Source organism: Tupaia chinensis, unplaced genomic scaffold (assembly GCF_000334495.1).
Source record: "Tupaia chinensis unplaced genomic scaffold, TupChi_1.0 Scaffold000161_1, whole genome shotgun sequence".
Lineage (NCBI taxonomy): Eukaryota > Metazoa > Chordata > Mammalia > Scandentia > Tupaiidae > Tupaia > Tupaia belangeri.
This window is the reverse complement of record NW_006159632.1, coordinates 3,050,633-3,067,589: the sequence shown is the minus strand read 5'-3', so window position 1 is coordinate 3,067,589 and position 16,957 is coordinate 3,050,633. Positions and strand designations below refer to the sequence as shown.

The following is a 16,957-nucleotide window of genomic DNA, read 5'->3' as shown; positions in this document are numbered from 1 at the left end:
GTAAATGGTGTGTCTTCTTGTCATTCAGCATCTTCCATTCCCTTTTGAGACTGTCTTCCACAGGGCAAGGGGCCCAGTGTTCCCAGAGGAAGAGGCATTTGAATCCCAAGTTGTCTTCTCTGCAGACATGCCCAGGGGAAGTGCCTACAGCATGAATGTTTAAACCCTGTTCTAAAAGCCTGTCACTGAGCAGCTTTTGTGATCTAATAGGTTCTGAACCTAGAGAGAGATGGCTGCAGGATAATCATGTCAGACCTCAAGACAGACCCATGGGGATGGCCGGCAGGTGGTGGAGATAGTGCTTTGGTTAAACCATCAAGGACCTAGTTTAAAATACTGGGGCTATTGTCTCTGCTAGCTTCTTTTTAAAAAAAATTTTTTTTATTATTATTGTTATTTATACATTCGATTGCTATATAGCATTTGGCTTGCAAAGAGAATTTACTCAACATGAAATACACCTCAGACCAGTCCAGTTGAGAATACTATACGCATTATCATCAACAGGTAATAAGCCATTACTGTGTCCCCTAAGTGTCTTGCCTCTCTACTTTTCCCCTTAATTTCCTTCTCTACACTCGTCCCCTCTCCCACTCTCCTTCCACACTGTCTCCAGTGTCCATAACTATTTTCAGTGTTTTTATATCCTCCAATCTTTCAGTCTCCACCATAGAGTGCAGACAGTTGGTATATATTAAGTGGAGACATACAATGTCTCTCCTTCATAGCCTGGCTTGCTTTATTCAGTAATAAATCTTCCATATTTGACCACATTCTATCAAATGCCAAGGTCTTCTTGCTTTTTGTGGCTGAATATGTGTATAGAGTATATGTGCTATACTTTTTCAATCCTTTCATTTGTTCATGAACATTTGGGTCGGTGCCTTATCTTAGCAATTGTGAACAATGCTGCAATAAACATTGATGTGCAAGCACTTTTCCAACTGAGTGTTCTCCTGTCCTTTGGGTAGATATCCAGGAGTGGAATTGCTGGGTCATATGGTAGTTCTATTTGCAGGTCTTTGGGGAACCTCCATATTGTTCTCCACAGTGCCTGGACCAGTTTACATTCCTACCAACAGTGTAGAAGAGTTCCCCTTTCACCACAACCCCACCAACACTTCTCATTTTTTGTATTTTTAATCTTCACCATTCTTACAGGGTTTAGGTGGTATCTCATTTTGGTTTTAATCTGCATCTCCCTTATGATGAGGGATGTTGAGCATTTCTTCATGCTTTTTGACTGTTCATATGTCTTCCTTAGAGAGTTTTTTGTTCAGCTCATTTTCCCATCTTTTAATTGTGTTAATAATTTTTTTGTTGTTACTGTTAAGTTGCTTGAGTCTCCTGTAGATCCTGGTTATCAGTTCCTTATCTGAGGCATAGTTTATAAAAATATTCTCCTATTCCAAGGGTTGTTGATTCACACTAATTATTGTGTCCTTGGCTGTTCTGCTGGCTTCTTAAATTTTCCTTCACTTCATTGCCTTGTTGTTAAAATTTCTAAGAAATGAGACCAGCAGATGGCTTCATGCTCACATCACTGGACTCCCATGTAGTCGACTGTGATTCAAGTCCCACAGCTTAAAGGTGGCTTAAAACTCATGCCAAGCACATGTGCATGCGTACCCAAAATCCCAAGAGGAAAATGGAGAAAGGACTGTGGTGTGGCTATCTCCCATGGTGAGTAATTTCTTGCTCTCTGTCTCTCTGTCTCTGGCAAGCACACATGCCCTATAGTGAAAATCTCTTAAAAAAAGAAAAGAAAAGAAAAAATATAAAAATTTCTAAGAAATGATCAAGAATGAATGAGAAGGGAAATTTCTAAAAAGGGAAGGTAAAGGCTGTGTACTCATATTCACCAGGGCGGCATATAAACTCTCTTACTCCTGTTCGTGTGGAATTGGGACCAGGTCGACCAGGGATAACTTGAGCATCTCATGTAGGTTAGACCAAAGGTGAGCTTTCGAAAATGGTCAGAAATGCTGGTCATTGCCCCGAGGCGAAGGTGACTGAGTTAAAAACACACAAGACTGAACTTTGGTGTGGAAGGATCAAGGGCAAGCCTATGTTCTGTGGGGACAGCCGGTGGGGGCTGTCCTCGCCCTCCCAAAGCTGCAGGACAGACCGGGCAGATTCCAGCAGCTCCCCTCCTGGTTAACCGAGTCCTGCAAGTCCTTGTCTGAGGGCCCATCTCTCTGAGAACGCCCAGGAAATTCTTCAGCTTTATTTTCTACACAGCTGGCCTCCACGCCCCCTCTATTTCTGCTTGCTCCTCCTCACTGTGCTCCCTACCCCAGGTCTGATTTGAAAGATTGGTAAGCACATGGTTCCGATCCTGCGCTATCTTGTGCTTCATGGACTTTAGTAAGCGATTTAGTCCAACGGTGCCTTTATTGTAAATGAAGATCTGTGCCCTGGTTCTAGACCCGATGTGACGATAGAGAACGCACACACCAAGTACTCAGCACAGTGCCCGAGTCAGGTCCACCGAGTGCTTCACAGGCGTTTACTCACTGACCTGCTCTTCCCAGATCGCAGGCGTGAGATAACAAGAATCACAATTACCCCCTGTCGTTTTCTAAAGTGCTCTTAAGCAGTCTTCTCTCACCCTACTCAGCACACTGGATTCTTGCTGCTGTGCTTCCTGGAACAAGTGCCTCAGGGCTGTGCTGCTTCCAGACCTGGCCTCTGTTACACTCTGCTCTGTGTGACTGGCTTTTTATTCTGGTGTTTTCACATCTTAGGACTTTGGTTCTATTTCTCTGATGAACTGTGACTGACACAGAAAATTGGTATTGAGAAGTAGAAATATTCCTGTAACAAATACCAAAAATGTGGCAGTGGCTTTGCAGCTGGTTAATTGGTAGAGGCTAGACGAGTCTGTAAGTGCTTATCCTAGAAAACACCCACATTGTCACAAATGGACCATCCAGGGTGATTCTGGGAAGGCTTAGCAAGAAGAGGAGAGCGAAAAGGAAAGCATTAATCTTCTGAGACAGGCCATTCCGAAGAGGTCTCTCAGGTAAATGAGGAACGTATTATTGGACAATGGAGACAAGGCCATCTTTGTTATAAAGTGACCAAGAACTTGGCAGAATTGTGTTCGCCTTCTCAAGTGAAAGAATTATAGCAATTTAGTTTAAGAGTCTTAACTGGCTTTATTTGTGATTCTAGAATTAGGCAACACTTCAGTTCATAAAATAGAATAAGTGTCCCATGAGCTGAGGAGAAGAGGTTGGTTTTTATAGACAGGAAATGATTCAAGGAAACAAATAAGAAACACAAAGCAATTGGTAATCTTTCTTTTTTTCTTTCTTGTCTTTTTAATTTTTGCTAAAGGGTGTATGAGCTTACCGAGAGAGAGACAGTGAGGAAGAAAGCACCCCTCAATGGGGCATGGTCACACTACAATCTCTCCTCCATTTCTCCATCATGTCGAGATTTGGGGCACACACACATGCACTCAGCATGTTTCTTTAAGCCTCGGTGGCCAGGATTCTAACCATGTGGTCAACCATATGGGATCTGACTTCTTTAGCTACTAGGCCATGAGGCTGACCTGCAATTGGTCACTTAAAAAATTACTTTCCTTTGGGCCAACCAGTGGTGTGGTGGTTAAGGTAGGTGATTCCCACATGGCTGTGTGTGGTTTGAGTCCTGTACTGGTGGTTTGAGAAGTACTGAGCATACATGTGTATATGCCCAGAATCCTAAGAGGAGAATGTAGGATAAGGGATTGTGGCATGGCCTCCCTCCCTGAGGGGTGGTTTCTCACCACCCCCTATCCCTCTGTCTCTCTATGATGGGTGCATGCACCCTATGGCAAAACTTAAATTATAAAAAAAAAAAAAAAAGAAATTATTGCCCTTTTTGGTAGGGAGAGAAAGATAACCAGTGCTGACTAAAATAAAAAAATACAATCAAGGGCTTTAAGGACAGACTTGGCCAAGCAGAAAAAAGAATTTTAAGCAGGTTTTCAAAATAATCAACCTAGTCAGACAATTAAAAAAAAAAGAATCGAAAGAAAGAATGAAGAAAGCAGGACGTATGGAGCATCATAAGGCGAACTGTTACACTTCTTAAGAATTCCACAAGAGATGTGAAAAGGCATAGAAAACTATTTCATGAAAAAATAGCTGAAAGCTTCTCAAGTCTTAAAAGAAATATGGACACTCAGATTTAGAAAGCTCAAAAAATCTCCAAATACAGTCAAACCAAAAAACTCTCTGAGGTACATTATACTCACACCGTTAAAAGAAAAAGACGCAGAGAATTCTAAAAACAGCAAAAGAAAAATGTCAAGTCAGATGTAAGGTTACCCTATTAGACTAATGGCAGATTTCTCAGCAGAAACATGACAGGCTAGAAGAGAATGGGATGCTATATTCAAAGTGCTGAGAGGAAAAAGCTCCCAGCTAAGAATCCTGCACTCGTCAAAGCCATCCTTCGAACATGAGGGGGAAGTCAAGTTTTCCCAGACAAGGAAAAACTGAGGGAGTTTATCTCCTTTAGACCGGCTTTACAGGACACGCTTGAGGGAGCTCTACATGTGGAAGTGAGAGAATTCTAACTGCCATCGTGAAAACACGTGCAAGTCTACCACTCACTGGTAGGCTAGATACACAAATGAGAAAGAGAATCAGTCCTGAACACTAGGAAAAGTCACCGAGTCACAGATGTAAACAGTAGGAGAGGAAGAAAGGAACGAAGGAAATATGGAGCAACCAGCAGGCAGTGAAGTGACAGGACCATGTCCTTACCTATCAGCATCAATCCATCTCCACTTGTGGTGAAATTCCCAAATGAAAAGATATAAACTAGTTGAACAGATTCAAACAAAACAAGACCTAACTGTATATGCTGTGTACAAGAAAGTCACTACCGTAAACAGTTTAGTTTCAGCTCTGTGACTTGAACCCTCACTTGTTTGTTTATTATGGTTAGCACACCTGTATGTGGCTGCGCACGGATTTGAGAGAGAGAGAGAGTAACTTCAACAGGGGCTCTCTACACCACGACGTCCCTCCCTTAGCCATTCAGCTCCTCGGTGTCCTGGGTGTCTGCGCACACACCCAGCATGAGTTCCAGCTGACCCAGCCTCCGAGCCTGCAGTCAGCACGCGGCTTTCACACTGCTACCCAGTACACCTTGGACTGCATCACCCAGGCTGGGCCTCACATGGACGTTCAGCATGAGTGACTCTATTTTGATTTTTAGTCTGGTTTGTTGGGGTAGAAGCTTAGTCCAAAACAAAAGTTCCTACCATTTTTATTTATAGTGTTTATGTTTTGTGGAAGATAAATATTGAACTTTGGTGTTTGGCTGAGGAAATTTTTAGGTAGTGTAGAAGTTGCCGCTTGGCTTCTGTTGACTGCCTATACTAAAATGTGGAATGAGAAAAGATTTAAATACAGGCTCACTAACCAATACGTAAGCAGAGCTTAAGTTTTTAGAAAGTTCTCAGCCATATTATAAAGAGATAACATGTTCAGGAGAGGACACCAGGGTGTGACCAAGTGATCCTATGATACGGAGATTAGTCAACCATCTAGAGAAGCCGGAACTATTGTCCAAGACAGTAGATGCTGTAGCCCCATCACAAGTCTACCATGCCAAAGCCCACGTGAGTGAGTGAGTGAGCACGTATGTGAGGGAGTGTGGGGTCACTACAAGATGATTCTAGCTTCGGGAGCCCCAGGCATGACCCAGGCACTAACTGCCATGGGACAGGGCCTCCATCCTGGTGACCAGAAAGGCAGAACCACAGCTGTCGTAGGCCCAGTGGGCAGAGCACCGAGCCAGAGAAGATGGTTCTTGTCTTCAGGTTTCGGACATCTCAAGACTTGTCCGTCCTCTCTCTCTTTCTCTCCCTCTGGAATGGAATAGTGGGCCTATGTGTTTCTCAGCATTGCCTTGTGGAGTCCTATCACTTGTTCAGTGTCATAGGCTCACGGAAGAGAGTTCGCTTCAGAATGCATCACACCTTGAGTCTCTCCCACATGATTTGGATTGTGTTTGAATGAGACTTCGTACTTTAGACTTCTGAGTTGATGCTCAAAGAAGTTACGACTGAGGAACACGGGCATGAATGACTTTGCATGAGAGTAGGATGTGAGCCCGAGAAGGCCAGAGGTGGACTGCGATGGTCCAGAGTCTGCTTCCCCATACTGGCCTGTTGACATCCTGGCCCCCACAGCGATGGTTTTAAGAGTTGGGTGTGGGAAATGGTTGGGACGGGGGTGGAACACCCTGGATGGTTAGTGCCCTCACATAAGAGAAACGCGAGAGACCCCTGGAGAGTAAGGGACTCCTGTTTATGAGGGAGGGAGCCTCGCCAGCCACTGAGTGCGATGATATTTTGACCCTGGACTTCCCTGCCTCTGGAACGGTGAGAGAGGAATAGTTAGTGTTTCAAAGCCACCGTCTACGATTTTCTGTTATGACATCAAGTTGCTAAGTGGTTGGTTTAAAAGTTAAATTAGAAAGACAAATATTTTCGATTTGTGTAGTTTAGGACAGATGGTCAATAAGCAGGTAGGAAAAGGCGGAAAGTTACACATTGAGCAAGACTGAGCAGAGCAGGAGGAGTTGTTTGTATGTAAAGTGCTGCATGCCAGTTCCAGGAAGCCCGGAGCGAACATGGCGGTCATGCTCGTCAGCACCTGTGTGAGTAGGCAGGAACGGTGGGCAAGTGGGAACATGAGGGGCCGGGGAGGAGCCAAGGGAGACATGGGAGCCCGCCTGGCAACAGGGGCCAGTTCCCACCTGGAAGTCACAGAACCGATGCTTCTTCTGCCAGATGCTGAGTGCCACCTGGTCACACACCCCCGGGAACTCGTGTGCACCCCCGGCAAGGGCCTCAGCCTGGAGCCGGGAGCTGCTAGTGCTCAGGGCAGCTCTTACTTTCTGCAGGTGGGCTCTCTTGCAACAGAAAGTTCACATCGTGCCCAAGGCTAGCAGGCAGTGGTGGAGGTTGCGTTAGGTGTTCTCTTGTAATCTTCTCACCAGTGACTCAAGGACCTCGGTAGGCTACCTTTGACCGGCTGATTCCCATAGTCAGGAACTGAGGAGAGTCAGTAATTGGGAGGACCCTAAATGTCCCCCGACTGGGGGATGACAGGTAGGAGAGTGCACGAGCAGAGAATCCTGTGTGAAGAACAGGCAGACCTTGGGGTTTGCCATGAAGCCGCCTCCAGGATACACACTGTCCAAGGAGAGTTTAGCAGTGGAAGAATGGCAACATATGTAGTGTTATAATAAAAACAAACTAATTTTTTTTCATGGAATCATGGATACAGGTATATAAATGCTTTCTAAAAAGTCAGGAACTCTTGGGAACCAGCAGTTAGTGTAATGGCTATGTCGCTGGACTCCCATGTAGTTGACCACGGTTCGCATCCCAGACCCGGTGGCTTAAAATTCACACGTGTGTGTGTGCGTGCCCAAGATCCCGAGAGGAGAATGGAGGAGAAGAGATTGTGGCGTGACCATCCCCCCTGGGGGGTGATTTCTCGCTTTCTGTCTCTCTGTCTCTCTCTGTCTGTCTGGCAAGCGCACGCGCCCTATAGCGAAAATCTCTCCAAAAGAAAAAAGAAAAGAAAAGAAAAAGTCAGGAACTCTTAGATACAAACTCCTAATAGTAACCTTTAGAGAGAACTAGGATGGAAGGAGCAGTGGGTTGTGAAGGGACTTCTGCCTCATCGGTGTTGCTTGAAGATGCTGCAACGAACACGTATTTTGTACCGAGTAATTTGCACTTAGAATGTATAATTTTGGTTTAAGTTGTCCCTGGTAGTTACGGTAGCCTCTTTGGAGCAGAGCTCATTCTCTGGGCTGTCAGACATCCTGTCAATCACCCGTTAGTTTATAGACAGGAATTGCATATGGAGTTAACATAGGCAAGTAGGAAGATAAGAACTTTATTGGACTTTAGTTTATGCTTATATGACGTAGTTATTATCTAATTAACTACTTATCACTCAGATATCTCTTATCACTTAGATAGCTAGTATGTACGTTGATTGTGAATTCTTACCTAATTATTACTCGTTAATAACATCACTTAGCTCTGCTTTCCGGGGCCACCACTCCTGCGTCCTGTCTCTCTGCCATTACTTAAGGGTGGCTATGTCGCTGGACTCCCATGTAGTTGACCACGGTTCGCATCCCAGACCCGGTGGCTTAAAATTCACACGTGTGTGTGTGCGTGCCCAAGATCCCGAGAGGAGAATGGAGGAGAAGAGATTGTGGCGTGACCATCCCCCCTGGGGGGTGATTTCTCGCTTTCTGTCTCTCTGTCTCTCTCTGTCTGTCTGGCAAGCGCACGCGCCCTATAGCGAAAATCTCTCCAAAAGAAAAAAGAAAAGAAAAGAAAAAGTCAGGAACTCTTAGATACAAACTCCTAATAGTAACCTTTAGAGAGAACTAGGATGGAAGGAGCAGTGGGTTGTGAAGGGACTTCTGCCTCATCGGTGTTGCTTGAAGATGCTGCAACGAACACGTATTTTGTACCGAGTAATTTGCACTTAGAATGTATAATTTTGGTTTAAGTTGTACCTGGTAGTTACGGTAGCCTCTTTGGAGCAGAGCTCATTCTCTGGGCTGTCAGACATCCTGTCAATCACCCGTTAGTTTATAGACAGGAATTGCATATGGAGTTAACATAGGCAAGTAGGAAGATAAGAACTTTATTGGACTTTAGTTTATGCTTATATGACGTAGTTATTATCTAATTAACTACTTATCACTCAGATATCTCTTATCACTTAGATAGCTAGTATGTACGTTGATTGTGAATTCTTACCTAATTATTACTCGTTAATAACATCACTTAGCTCTGCTTTCCGGGGCCACCACTCCTGCGTCCTGTCTCTCTGCCATTACTTAAGGGCACGTTTGTCTTTCCAAGGACCTGGCCACACACCATGCTGCTTCATCTGTGTGGCTCCAAACCGGATTTCAAGAATGCGGAGCTTACTCTGCAGGCCCACCTCCTGATTCCTGTTGGCCGGCCAGGCTCTGTACTCACCCGCCAACCCCCTCATTCGTAAGCAAGGTTCGCTCCCTCCTATCCTCTCCTTTTAGAGTCTCATTTTCTCTTCTTTAAGTTGATTTGCTTTTCCATGAGAGAGAAAGAGAGACGGGCGCCCAGAGACCCGCACACCGTAACCCACCCCAGACCAGTGCATGCGTGCCTTTGCTGTGTGCACACCTGGGCCCTTTCCCACCTGGGTCTGGGTGCGTTTTTGCTGCACCACCAGCTAACGCCAGAGCCTCATGACCTCGTAACCAGCTTCCTGGAGCCAGGGGAAGGAAGTGGTGGCTCTCCTTTTTGTGTCGGCCAGCCCGCCACCTTGTCTCCATGATCTAAGAAGCAGCGTTAGGACTTGAATTGCCTTTTGACACATCGTTTGCCTTTGCCTCATGTCACATACCCAGGGTAGCCCAGTGAAAAGACTTGGCTCTGCAAACATTGATGTGACTTTGAGGAAGTCACCAAATCCTCAGGAACTTGTTCTTCTCATTTACTAATGCTAGGACTTGGATCTTACCGTGAACACTCGCAGTCCTGCGTCTCACTGCGACACACCCACACAGCAAGCAGCAAGTGATGCGAGTGATGGCTGTTTTTGTCGGCTGTTTGGAGCTCATCTTCTTCCTTTCTAGAACTTTTCTCTCCTCACACTGATGGCTGCATGTGAGAATACCTGGCCTAAGTTATTATTTCTAAGTGTTCTTTCACTACGCTGCAGTTTTTAGTTAGAAATTTCATTGTAACAAGAACAAAATGCATACCTGTGGTGTTGAAGCATTTGCTGGATTGTGCGGTGTGTAGCTGCAGTACACTGTGGTTGGTCACTCAGGTGCAAATCCATGCAGCGTCCCAACCAGGAGTACCATCGTCTCTCAATCTGGATGTTAATAGTAAGCTATCTGTGACTGAGTGGAAGCAAGAAGTGTTTAGAAAAATGTTAAATGGAGAGGACAGTGGAAAGGATGCTAGGAAATCACGCACCACAGTGCCTCCTGTGACTTCTCTCCGCCACCTCTTCACCATCTGGGGCTCCTTGGCCTCGTGTATGGACTGTAGTCCCCTTTCCATTGCAGCATGTCTCCGTCTAGGTTAGGCTTCCCTGGAGTCTTTTTTTTTTTTTTTTTTTTGAGAGGTTTTTGCTATAGAGCGTGTGCGCTCGCCAGACAGACAGAGAGAGACAGAGAGATAGAAAGCGAGAAATCACCCCCTGGGGGGATGGCCACGCTGCAATCCCTTCTCCTCCATTCTCCTCTCGGGATCTTGGGCATGCACGCACACGCACCCGGCGTGAGTTTAAGCCACCGGGTCCGGGACTCGAACCGTGGTCTACTACGTGGGAGTCCAGCGACATAGCCATTATGCTAACTGCTGGTCCCCAGGCTTCCCTGGAGTCTTACCTGCTGATAAACAAACTTCTTGTGTGAGCAAAGAAACAGGCTAATGGCCACTGTCGTGTGGATGATGGATGAGAGGGATGAACAAAGTTTACCCAGGAGAAATATTGTCGTTGAAAAAGGGAGGTATGAAGACCTGTTTTATTCAGGGTATCTAGAACGTAGCTATTTATTGAAAATGTGGAACAAAAACTTACTTCAAGCAAAGGACAAGATTACAGTAGCAAGAAAGGTCACCCTGACAGGAAGCCTGTTAGGTCCACACAGCAAGTTTCTGGCCCACTAGAACTTGGAGTCACTTACGCACCAGTGTGACTGCTGCCACTGTGGTCGGGGAGCCTGGGGAGCAGCGAAGTAGAGGAGGACATGGCTCTCTTCCCTGGGAGACACAGCTCAGTGGGAGAGGAGCAGCGAAGTAGAGGAGGACATGGCTCTCTTCCCTTGGAGACACAGCTCAGTGGGAGAGAGCTAACCATTAAAGTCCGGCGTTGCCGAGCAGTCTACTTTGCAGAGGATCAAACGCTGCAACTCATTTCAATACAGGTATCTTTAACGAGCTGAGACTTCTTTTTTCCTTCTTCTTCTTTCTTTATTTTTTTATTCTTTGTAAAAATTTGCCATAGGGCTTATGTGCTCACCAGAGGGAGACAAAGAAAGAAAGAGGCGAAGTGGGAAAGCACCTCCCGGGGGAAGGCCACTCCACGTCATCTAAATGGTGTAAATAATGAGGATGTTGATCACACATACAGGGGCAGGCTTTTGGTACATGTGAAGCGGGTCAGTGACGTGCTCTGAAGTACGAACCAGGAGCCCACAAAGTTCTCTGTCTCGGATCTCACTCAAGCATGTCTGAATACAGAGAACCCAGGCAGCTGTACCAGGCATGGAAGAGCACCACTCTGAGCACCAGCTCGCATGGTTACAGGGCTGTGGTAGGGTGGTCAGTCGGGAAGACCGATTTTATGGATTGTCCTCAGTGGGATGACTCCTCAGGTGCAGTCATCGGGAAGCCAGCAGGCGTGGGGCAGGAGGCTGGATGCTAGGACACTCGTACATGGGCATTTCAGCTCAGGGCCTTCCTAAGCTTCAAATCAGGTTCGTCAGTAGACTGTGAATATGAAATCTTTGCAGCTTCCAAATGGTATGAATAGCCTTAGAAAAAATATAGAGACCTCAAATACACCAGGCTTGTAAACTTTTTGCAGAATTCTTCATGATTTGTAATGGATTTTAATATGATCATAAGATTTAAAAATAGGAGCTTTGCTTCATGCCTTCTCTGGGTGGTCACTTTACTGAACTTGAGTAAATTATTCAGCACATCATTAAAATTCAGGTTTCCATCCGGTGCATTGAGCTTCTGTTGCAGAGAGTTTGCTGTGGATGATTTTCCCAACACGCCCACACTAAGAGCATCGAGAACACAGATGAGATGCAGGCTTTACCTTTACTTCCTGTTAACGAAAGTTATTTCTGTAAACATCAGCGGAAGAAAATGGCTTTCAGTAAGGAACCACATGTTGGAGATTTTTCATCTCTTAGTGGGACTGTGGGCACTGGTCAGCCATGAGATGGCAGAGAGAACTTGGTCTTGTCTTGGTTATTTTTTGTGCTTGCAGAGAACATTTTATAAATGAAGTTTAGTTAATATTCGAGTAAAAGCTATCACCATTTCAGAGAAAATTCATCTCCTATGGTATTTTGAACCTAGAAGTGTGTTTATGTTTTCTCCCTAGTGGTACCTAAGTCGTGTGACTTACTGGGACCAGATTCGTGTGATACAGATGCGGGATATGGGTGTAAATAGGTTTGTCACCTTTTTAGTGAAGTAGATTTGTAAAAATGCTACCAAAGAAGAGGAAGACCACGACAAAGGCTTTGTTAGCCCAGCTGGCTCAGCAGACCTTGTTTCCCAGCTGGGCCCCTCCATGTCCGTCTGTGTCCGTCCTCCTGCAGATCTCTGCCCCGCCCTCGCCTGGGGGCGCCATTGTGTTCTAGACCTTCCAGGCCCGGGCTTGGAGCTCAGCCTGTGGAGTCCTGGCTGGCTTAGTCATGGATAAGCTTGGTTTCACTTTCAGATCCCGGCCCAGCGCTCTCTGATCATCACACACCCTGCTCTGGGGCCTTTCTACAGCCCCGACCAGACCAGCCGTGGGGCTCCGGGCATCTACCCAAGGCTGTTCCATCACGTTTTCTCCCCATGCGGAACTTTCACATCTGCCTCCACTGCACGAGCAGGTTTGGCCACTTTCACGTCCTCTGCCTTACGGCCTAGATTCTCCCACCTGCGAGTTTCTCTCTCCACACCACATCCCCTGTTAGCCATGGCACCGCAAGGTGTGTGAGGACTGGAGGGGTCAGGAACTGAGGCTGAGAAAACTGGTTCTTGACCATTTGGGGACCCCACCCCCGAGAACCTGGGCTCTGGAATCTCCACGGGAAGACATGGGTGCGTGTGTGTGTGGGTGAGAGGACAGCTTCCCTGCAGTTGGAGAGGGCTGCTGGGACTGGCTGTAGCTCACTCACACACTGCACCTTTCTGCAGCCGTTTACTAAGATCCCTGAGTCTCTTGTGTTGAGGTGTAGACGACAATAACTGGGGAGCTTTGCATTAGCCTGCTTCCTGGGCCATAGGTACTAAGTGGATCTCCAATTGGAGGCGTTTTGGAATACACGTTTCGTGTGTGTGTGTGTGTGTGTGTGTGTGTGTATTATATATGTATACACACATATATATACATATGTATAACTGGGGGGCACATGTGCTAACCAAGAGAGAGAGGAAGAGCGAGAGGGAGGAAGCACCCCACAGGGGAACGTGGTCGCACTGCAATCCCTTCTCTTCCATTCTGCCGTCTCGTTACCCAGATGTGGGTCACATGTGCACCTGCACCTCACAGGGCTAGAATTTGAACTGCCACCGACCATGTGGGACCCAGCTCCCTTAACCACTAGAGCATGCAGCCAGCCCAAAGCAAGATGGATTTTAGAGATCAGATTTTGATCACATACGTAAGTTCTTTCTCAAAATCTGCTTTCATAAAATCTGCATTCGGTTGGCTTTTTCCTGAACTCACTTGTCCAGACATGGCAGCCCTTTCAGGATGAGGTGCCCTGAGACTTCGAGGCAGCCCGCAAGGCTCCTACCCAGCTGTGCCCTCGCGCTGGCACTGGCAGCAGAGCTCGTCTGAGAATGACTCAAGCCTGGTGGGAAGTGAAGCGTTGTGTGAACTGGTCCTCATGGTCTTAATATTCTTTCTTTTTTTTCTGGGGGTGGGGGGGATTTGCTGTAGGGCATGTGTGCCCACCAGAAAGACAGAAAGAGACAGATAGAAAGTGAGAAATCACCCCCCAGGGGGATGCCACCTCATAATCCCTCCTCCTCCATTCTCCTCTCAGGATCTTGGGCACGCATGCACATGTGCCCAGCATGAATGTAAGCCACCGGGTCCGGGACTCAAACCGCAGTCGACTACATGGGAGTCCAGCAACGTAGCCTTTGTACCAACTGCTGGTCCCTCCTAATATTCTTAATGTCGGTGTCAGCTATGGCATCTGCGAACGCAGGGAAATGACAAGGCTTCGAATGAGCCATTTAGCCAAGCACTTAAGTGAGACATTTTATGAGAAATGCTCGATCCCGGAACTTGGGCTTTGCTCTTCATTCCTCTCCGTCGTTGCCGATGGCTTTGTCTGCGTGGCTCCCCACCTGGTGCTCTGACCTGGTTCTGTCCACACACCTGTGATGACAGTCACTCCTGGTGAACGCTCCGTGGGTCGTTTGTTGAAGGGCAGTGTAGACGGTGTTTAGATACTAATGGGGGTCCTTGGTGGGAGGAGAGGTCCTCCTGGTGAATGAAGCACGCGATGAGATTTCCTGCCGGTCTGAGTGCTCGGACCTTCTTCCTTTTTCAGCCTGAGAGTGATTAAGACCAGACAGTGCTGCCTGGGAGAAGGGGGCAGGCTGGACAGAGGCGGTCCCACGTTTATGACATCCACCGTGCTCGAGCCCTTGGAGGGGCAGGCCTGAGCTCCCCACGTCCGGCTGGGTCTGGGGACGGGGTGGCAGACACGGGTACTTTGGGTCACCTGCCCGCCTCCCTGGCTCTAACGCGCAGCTTCCCCTGCAGGCTATGGCCACACCGTGCCCTTGTCCGACGGCGGCAAGGCCTTCTGCATCGTCTACTCCGTCATCGGCATCCCCTTCACCCTCCTGTTCCTGACGGCCGTGGTCCAGCGTGTCACCGTGCACGTCACCCGCAGGCCCGTCCTCTACTTCCACATCCGCTGGGGCTTCTCCAAGCAGGTGGTGGCCGTCGTCCACGCTGTCCTGCTGGGCTTCGTCACCGTGTCCTGCTTCTTCCTCGTCCCGGCCGCCATCTTCTCTGTCCTGGAGGACGACTGGAACTTCCTGGAGTCCTTCTACTTCTGCTTCATCTCCCTGAGCACCATCGGCTTGGGGGACTACGTCCCCGGGGAGGGCTACAACCAGAGGTTCCGGGAGCTCTACAAGGTCGGGATCACCTGTGAGTATCGGGCACGGCGCCGGCTCTGGCCACTGCCATCACGCCATCCCCGCTTCACCGTCGGCGGGCGGGAGCCCTCGTTGCTTCTCGTCGATAGACACGCTCTCCATGCTCACCCCCCAGAAAAGATTTGATTCATGTTCCCTTCAGACCAATCTCACTGCTCTTCTTTTCCCTCGGGTGCCGTTAAATTGATGGCCAATTTCTTACTAGTCATGTACGAGGCGTTGTAAATATGAAAGTATGGCCCCCACCGGGCAGCAGGCAGTGTGTGGGTGAAGGCGCCGATCCCACCTGGCCGACTGTAGTTTGAGTCCCAGACCTGGGGACTTAGAAATCATGCAGGCCAGGGCACGTGTGAGTGTGTGTGTGTGTGTGCGTGCGTGTGCGTGTGCGTGCACGCGCCCAAAATCCTGAGAGAGTGGACAAGAAGGTATTGTGGCATGGCCATCCCCCCGGAGCAATTTCTCACTTTCCTTCTCTCTCTCTCTGTCAAGTGCACACACACACTACAGTAAAAAAATAAATTTTTTTTTGGCCATCTACAAAGTGCTTGATAACCAACTTTTAATTAAAAAAAAAAAAGTTGCTCTACTTTATAAAATATTTTAAGCCCACAAAAACTAGGCCTGGGATACGACTTGTCTCTGCCAATGACATTCTTTAGTTTACCAGGAAAGTCTTGAGCTGTTACTTATCTCATTTGTTCATCTGGTTCTTTTTCAAGAATTTTTTATTTTCAAACTTTTATATGTGAAAATAAACTAGACGCAAAATTTCAGATGCCCAGTGATTTACAATGTTAGAACAATCCACTGTAAGTTCAATACAGCAGCCTCGAACGCCTTGTCACTATTTCCAAGAAACGGCCGTCTCCGTGCGAGCCCTCCCTGACTTCTCAGTGGCGCGGCTCTAGCTGGAACGTGGGGAGGTGTTCACCTGTGCTTCCGTGGCTGGGGCTGGCTCGGTCCCGACGGCCAGGAAGTCGGGGCAGAAGGGCAGTGGCCGAGCTCTGCAGCCCCGGCTGAGCTCTGCAGCCCCGGCTCTCGCCTGATCCCACAGAGCGCACGCTGTGTCCGTTTCCATCAAACCCCGCACTCGCCCAGGATAGAGGCCCGGCTCGGCAGTCCCGCGGGCTTTGTCAGTCCTGGCTACCCTATGGTGTCGGTGCTGTTTGCCGAGGGCCTCCAGGACCATTCGCCTCGGGGACCGTGGACTCGTTTTAGAGTCCACAGCATGTTCCCCTGCTCCACCACCGCCCGTGGCGCTGCTGTCCCGCGTGGGATTCGTCATTCACGGAGCGCGAACGACCTGCAGTGGCTGTCTGCCTCTGCGTGTCTGCACCTCTCCAACTGCGCTGTCCCTCTAGGAGGTGGGGTGGCTGCCCGTGGTAACGCGCTGTCCCCGAACTTTCTGAGTGCCGTGAGGGATTACGGAGGAGCGGGCCGTTCGGCCCTCGGGGTGCAGCTGGCAGGCCCTCGGGGAGTGAGTAGCCCCAGCACGGTGAACGTCCTCCTCACTTCCTGTCATGTGAGGCGCTTAGTTTACTTTATTGTGAGTTCTTATTTTTTCAGGACTTAGGGAGGTAGGCTATTTCTGCAGTTAGTGTAGTTAGGTTTGCAGCTTTGCTTTTGTGTAACGTGTCTTCTGTTTCTTCTTTCATCTTTGCTGTACAGTGCAGGCGCTCACCAACAACAGACGAGGACAGAGAGGGACAGGGACAAGGAAAGGGAGAGAGCACCCTCGGGGAGGGCCGGACACAGTCCTCTCCCTCGCTCTCCTCTCAGGATCGGGGCACACGTGTGTGCTGGGTCTGGAGCTCACTGCGCTGTCGGCCGGTGGGTCCAGGTCCCCTAACCAGCATGCCCCTGGCTGGTCCATCTTCTGACAAATTTTGCCCAACAGTTTAACTTCCTTATTTTTTCGTAAATACCAAATCCTTGCATGGCTCTTCAGCAACCTTGTCTTGCCTTCTTTGACGAGAGAGAGCAGGGAGGGAA

General features: G+C 48.1%; 1 protein-coding gene across 1 annotated transcript in view; it reads left to right on the top strand.

The window, feature by feature from the left end:
- Window positions 1–16,957, top strand: part of KCNK1 (potassium two pore domain channel subfamily K member 1) — a gene marked incomplete in the record, with an annotated part of 52,150 nt that overhangs the window by 31,822 nt on the left and 3,371 nt on the right. The window contains 1 exon segment of the mRNA XM_006145998.3: window positions 14,562–14,957. Within this exon segment, the coding sequence (XP_006146060.2) occupies window positions 14,562–14,957 (396 nt within the window).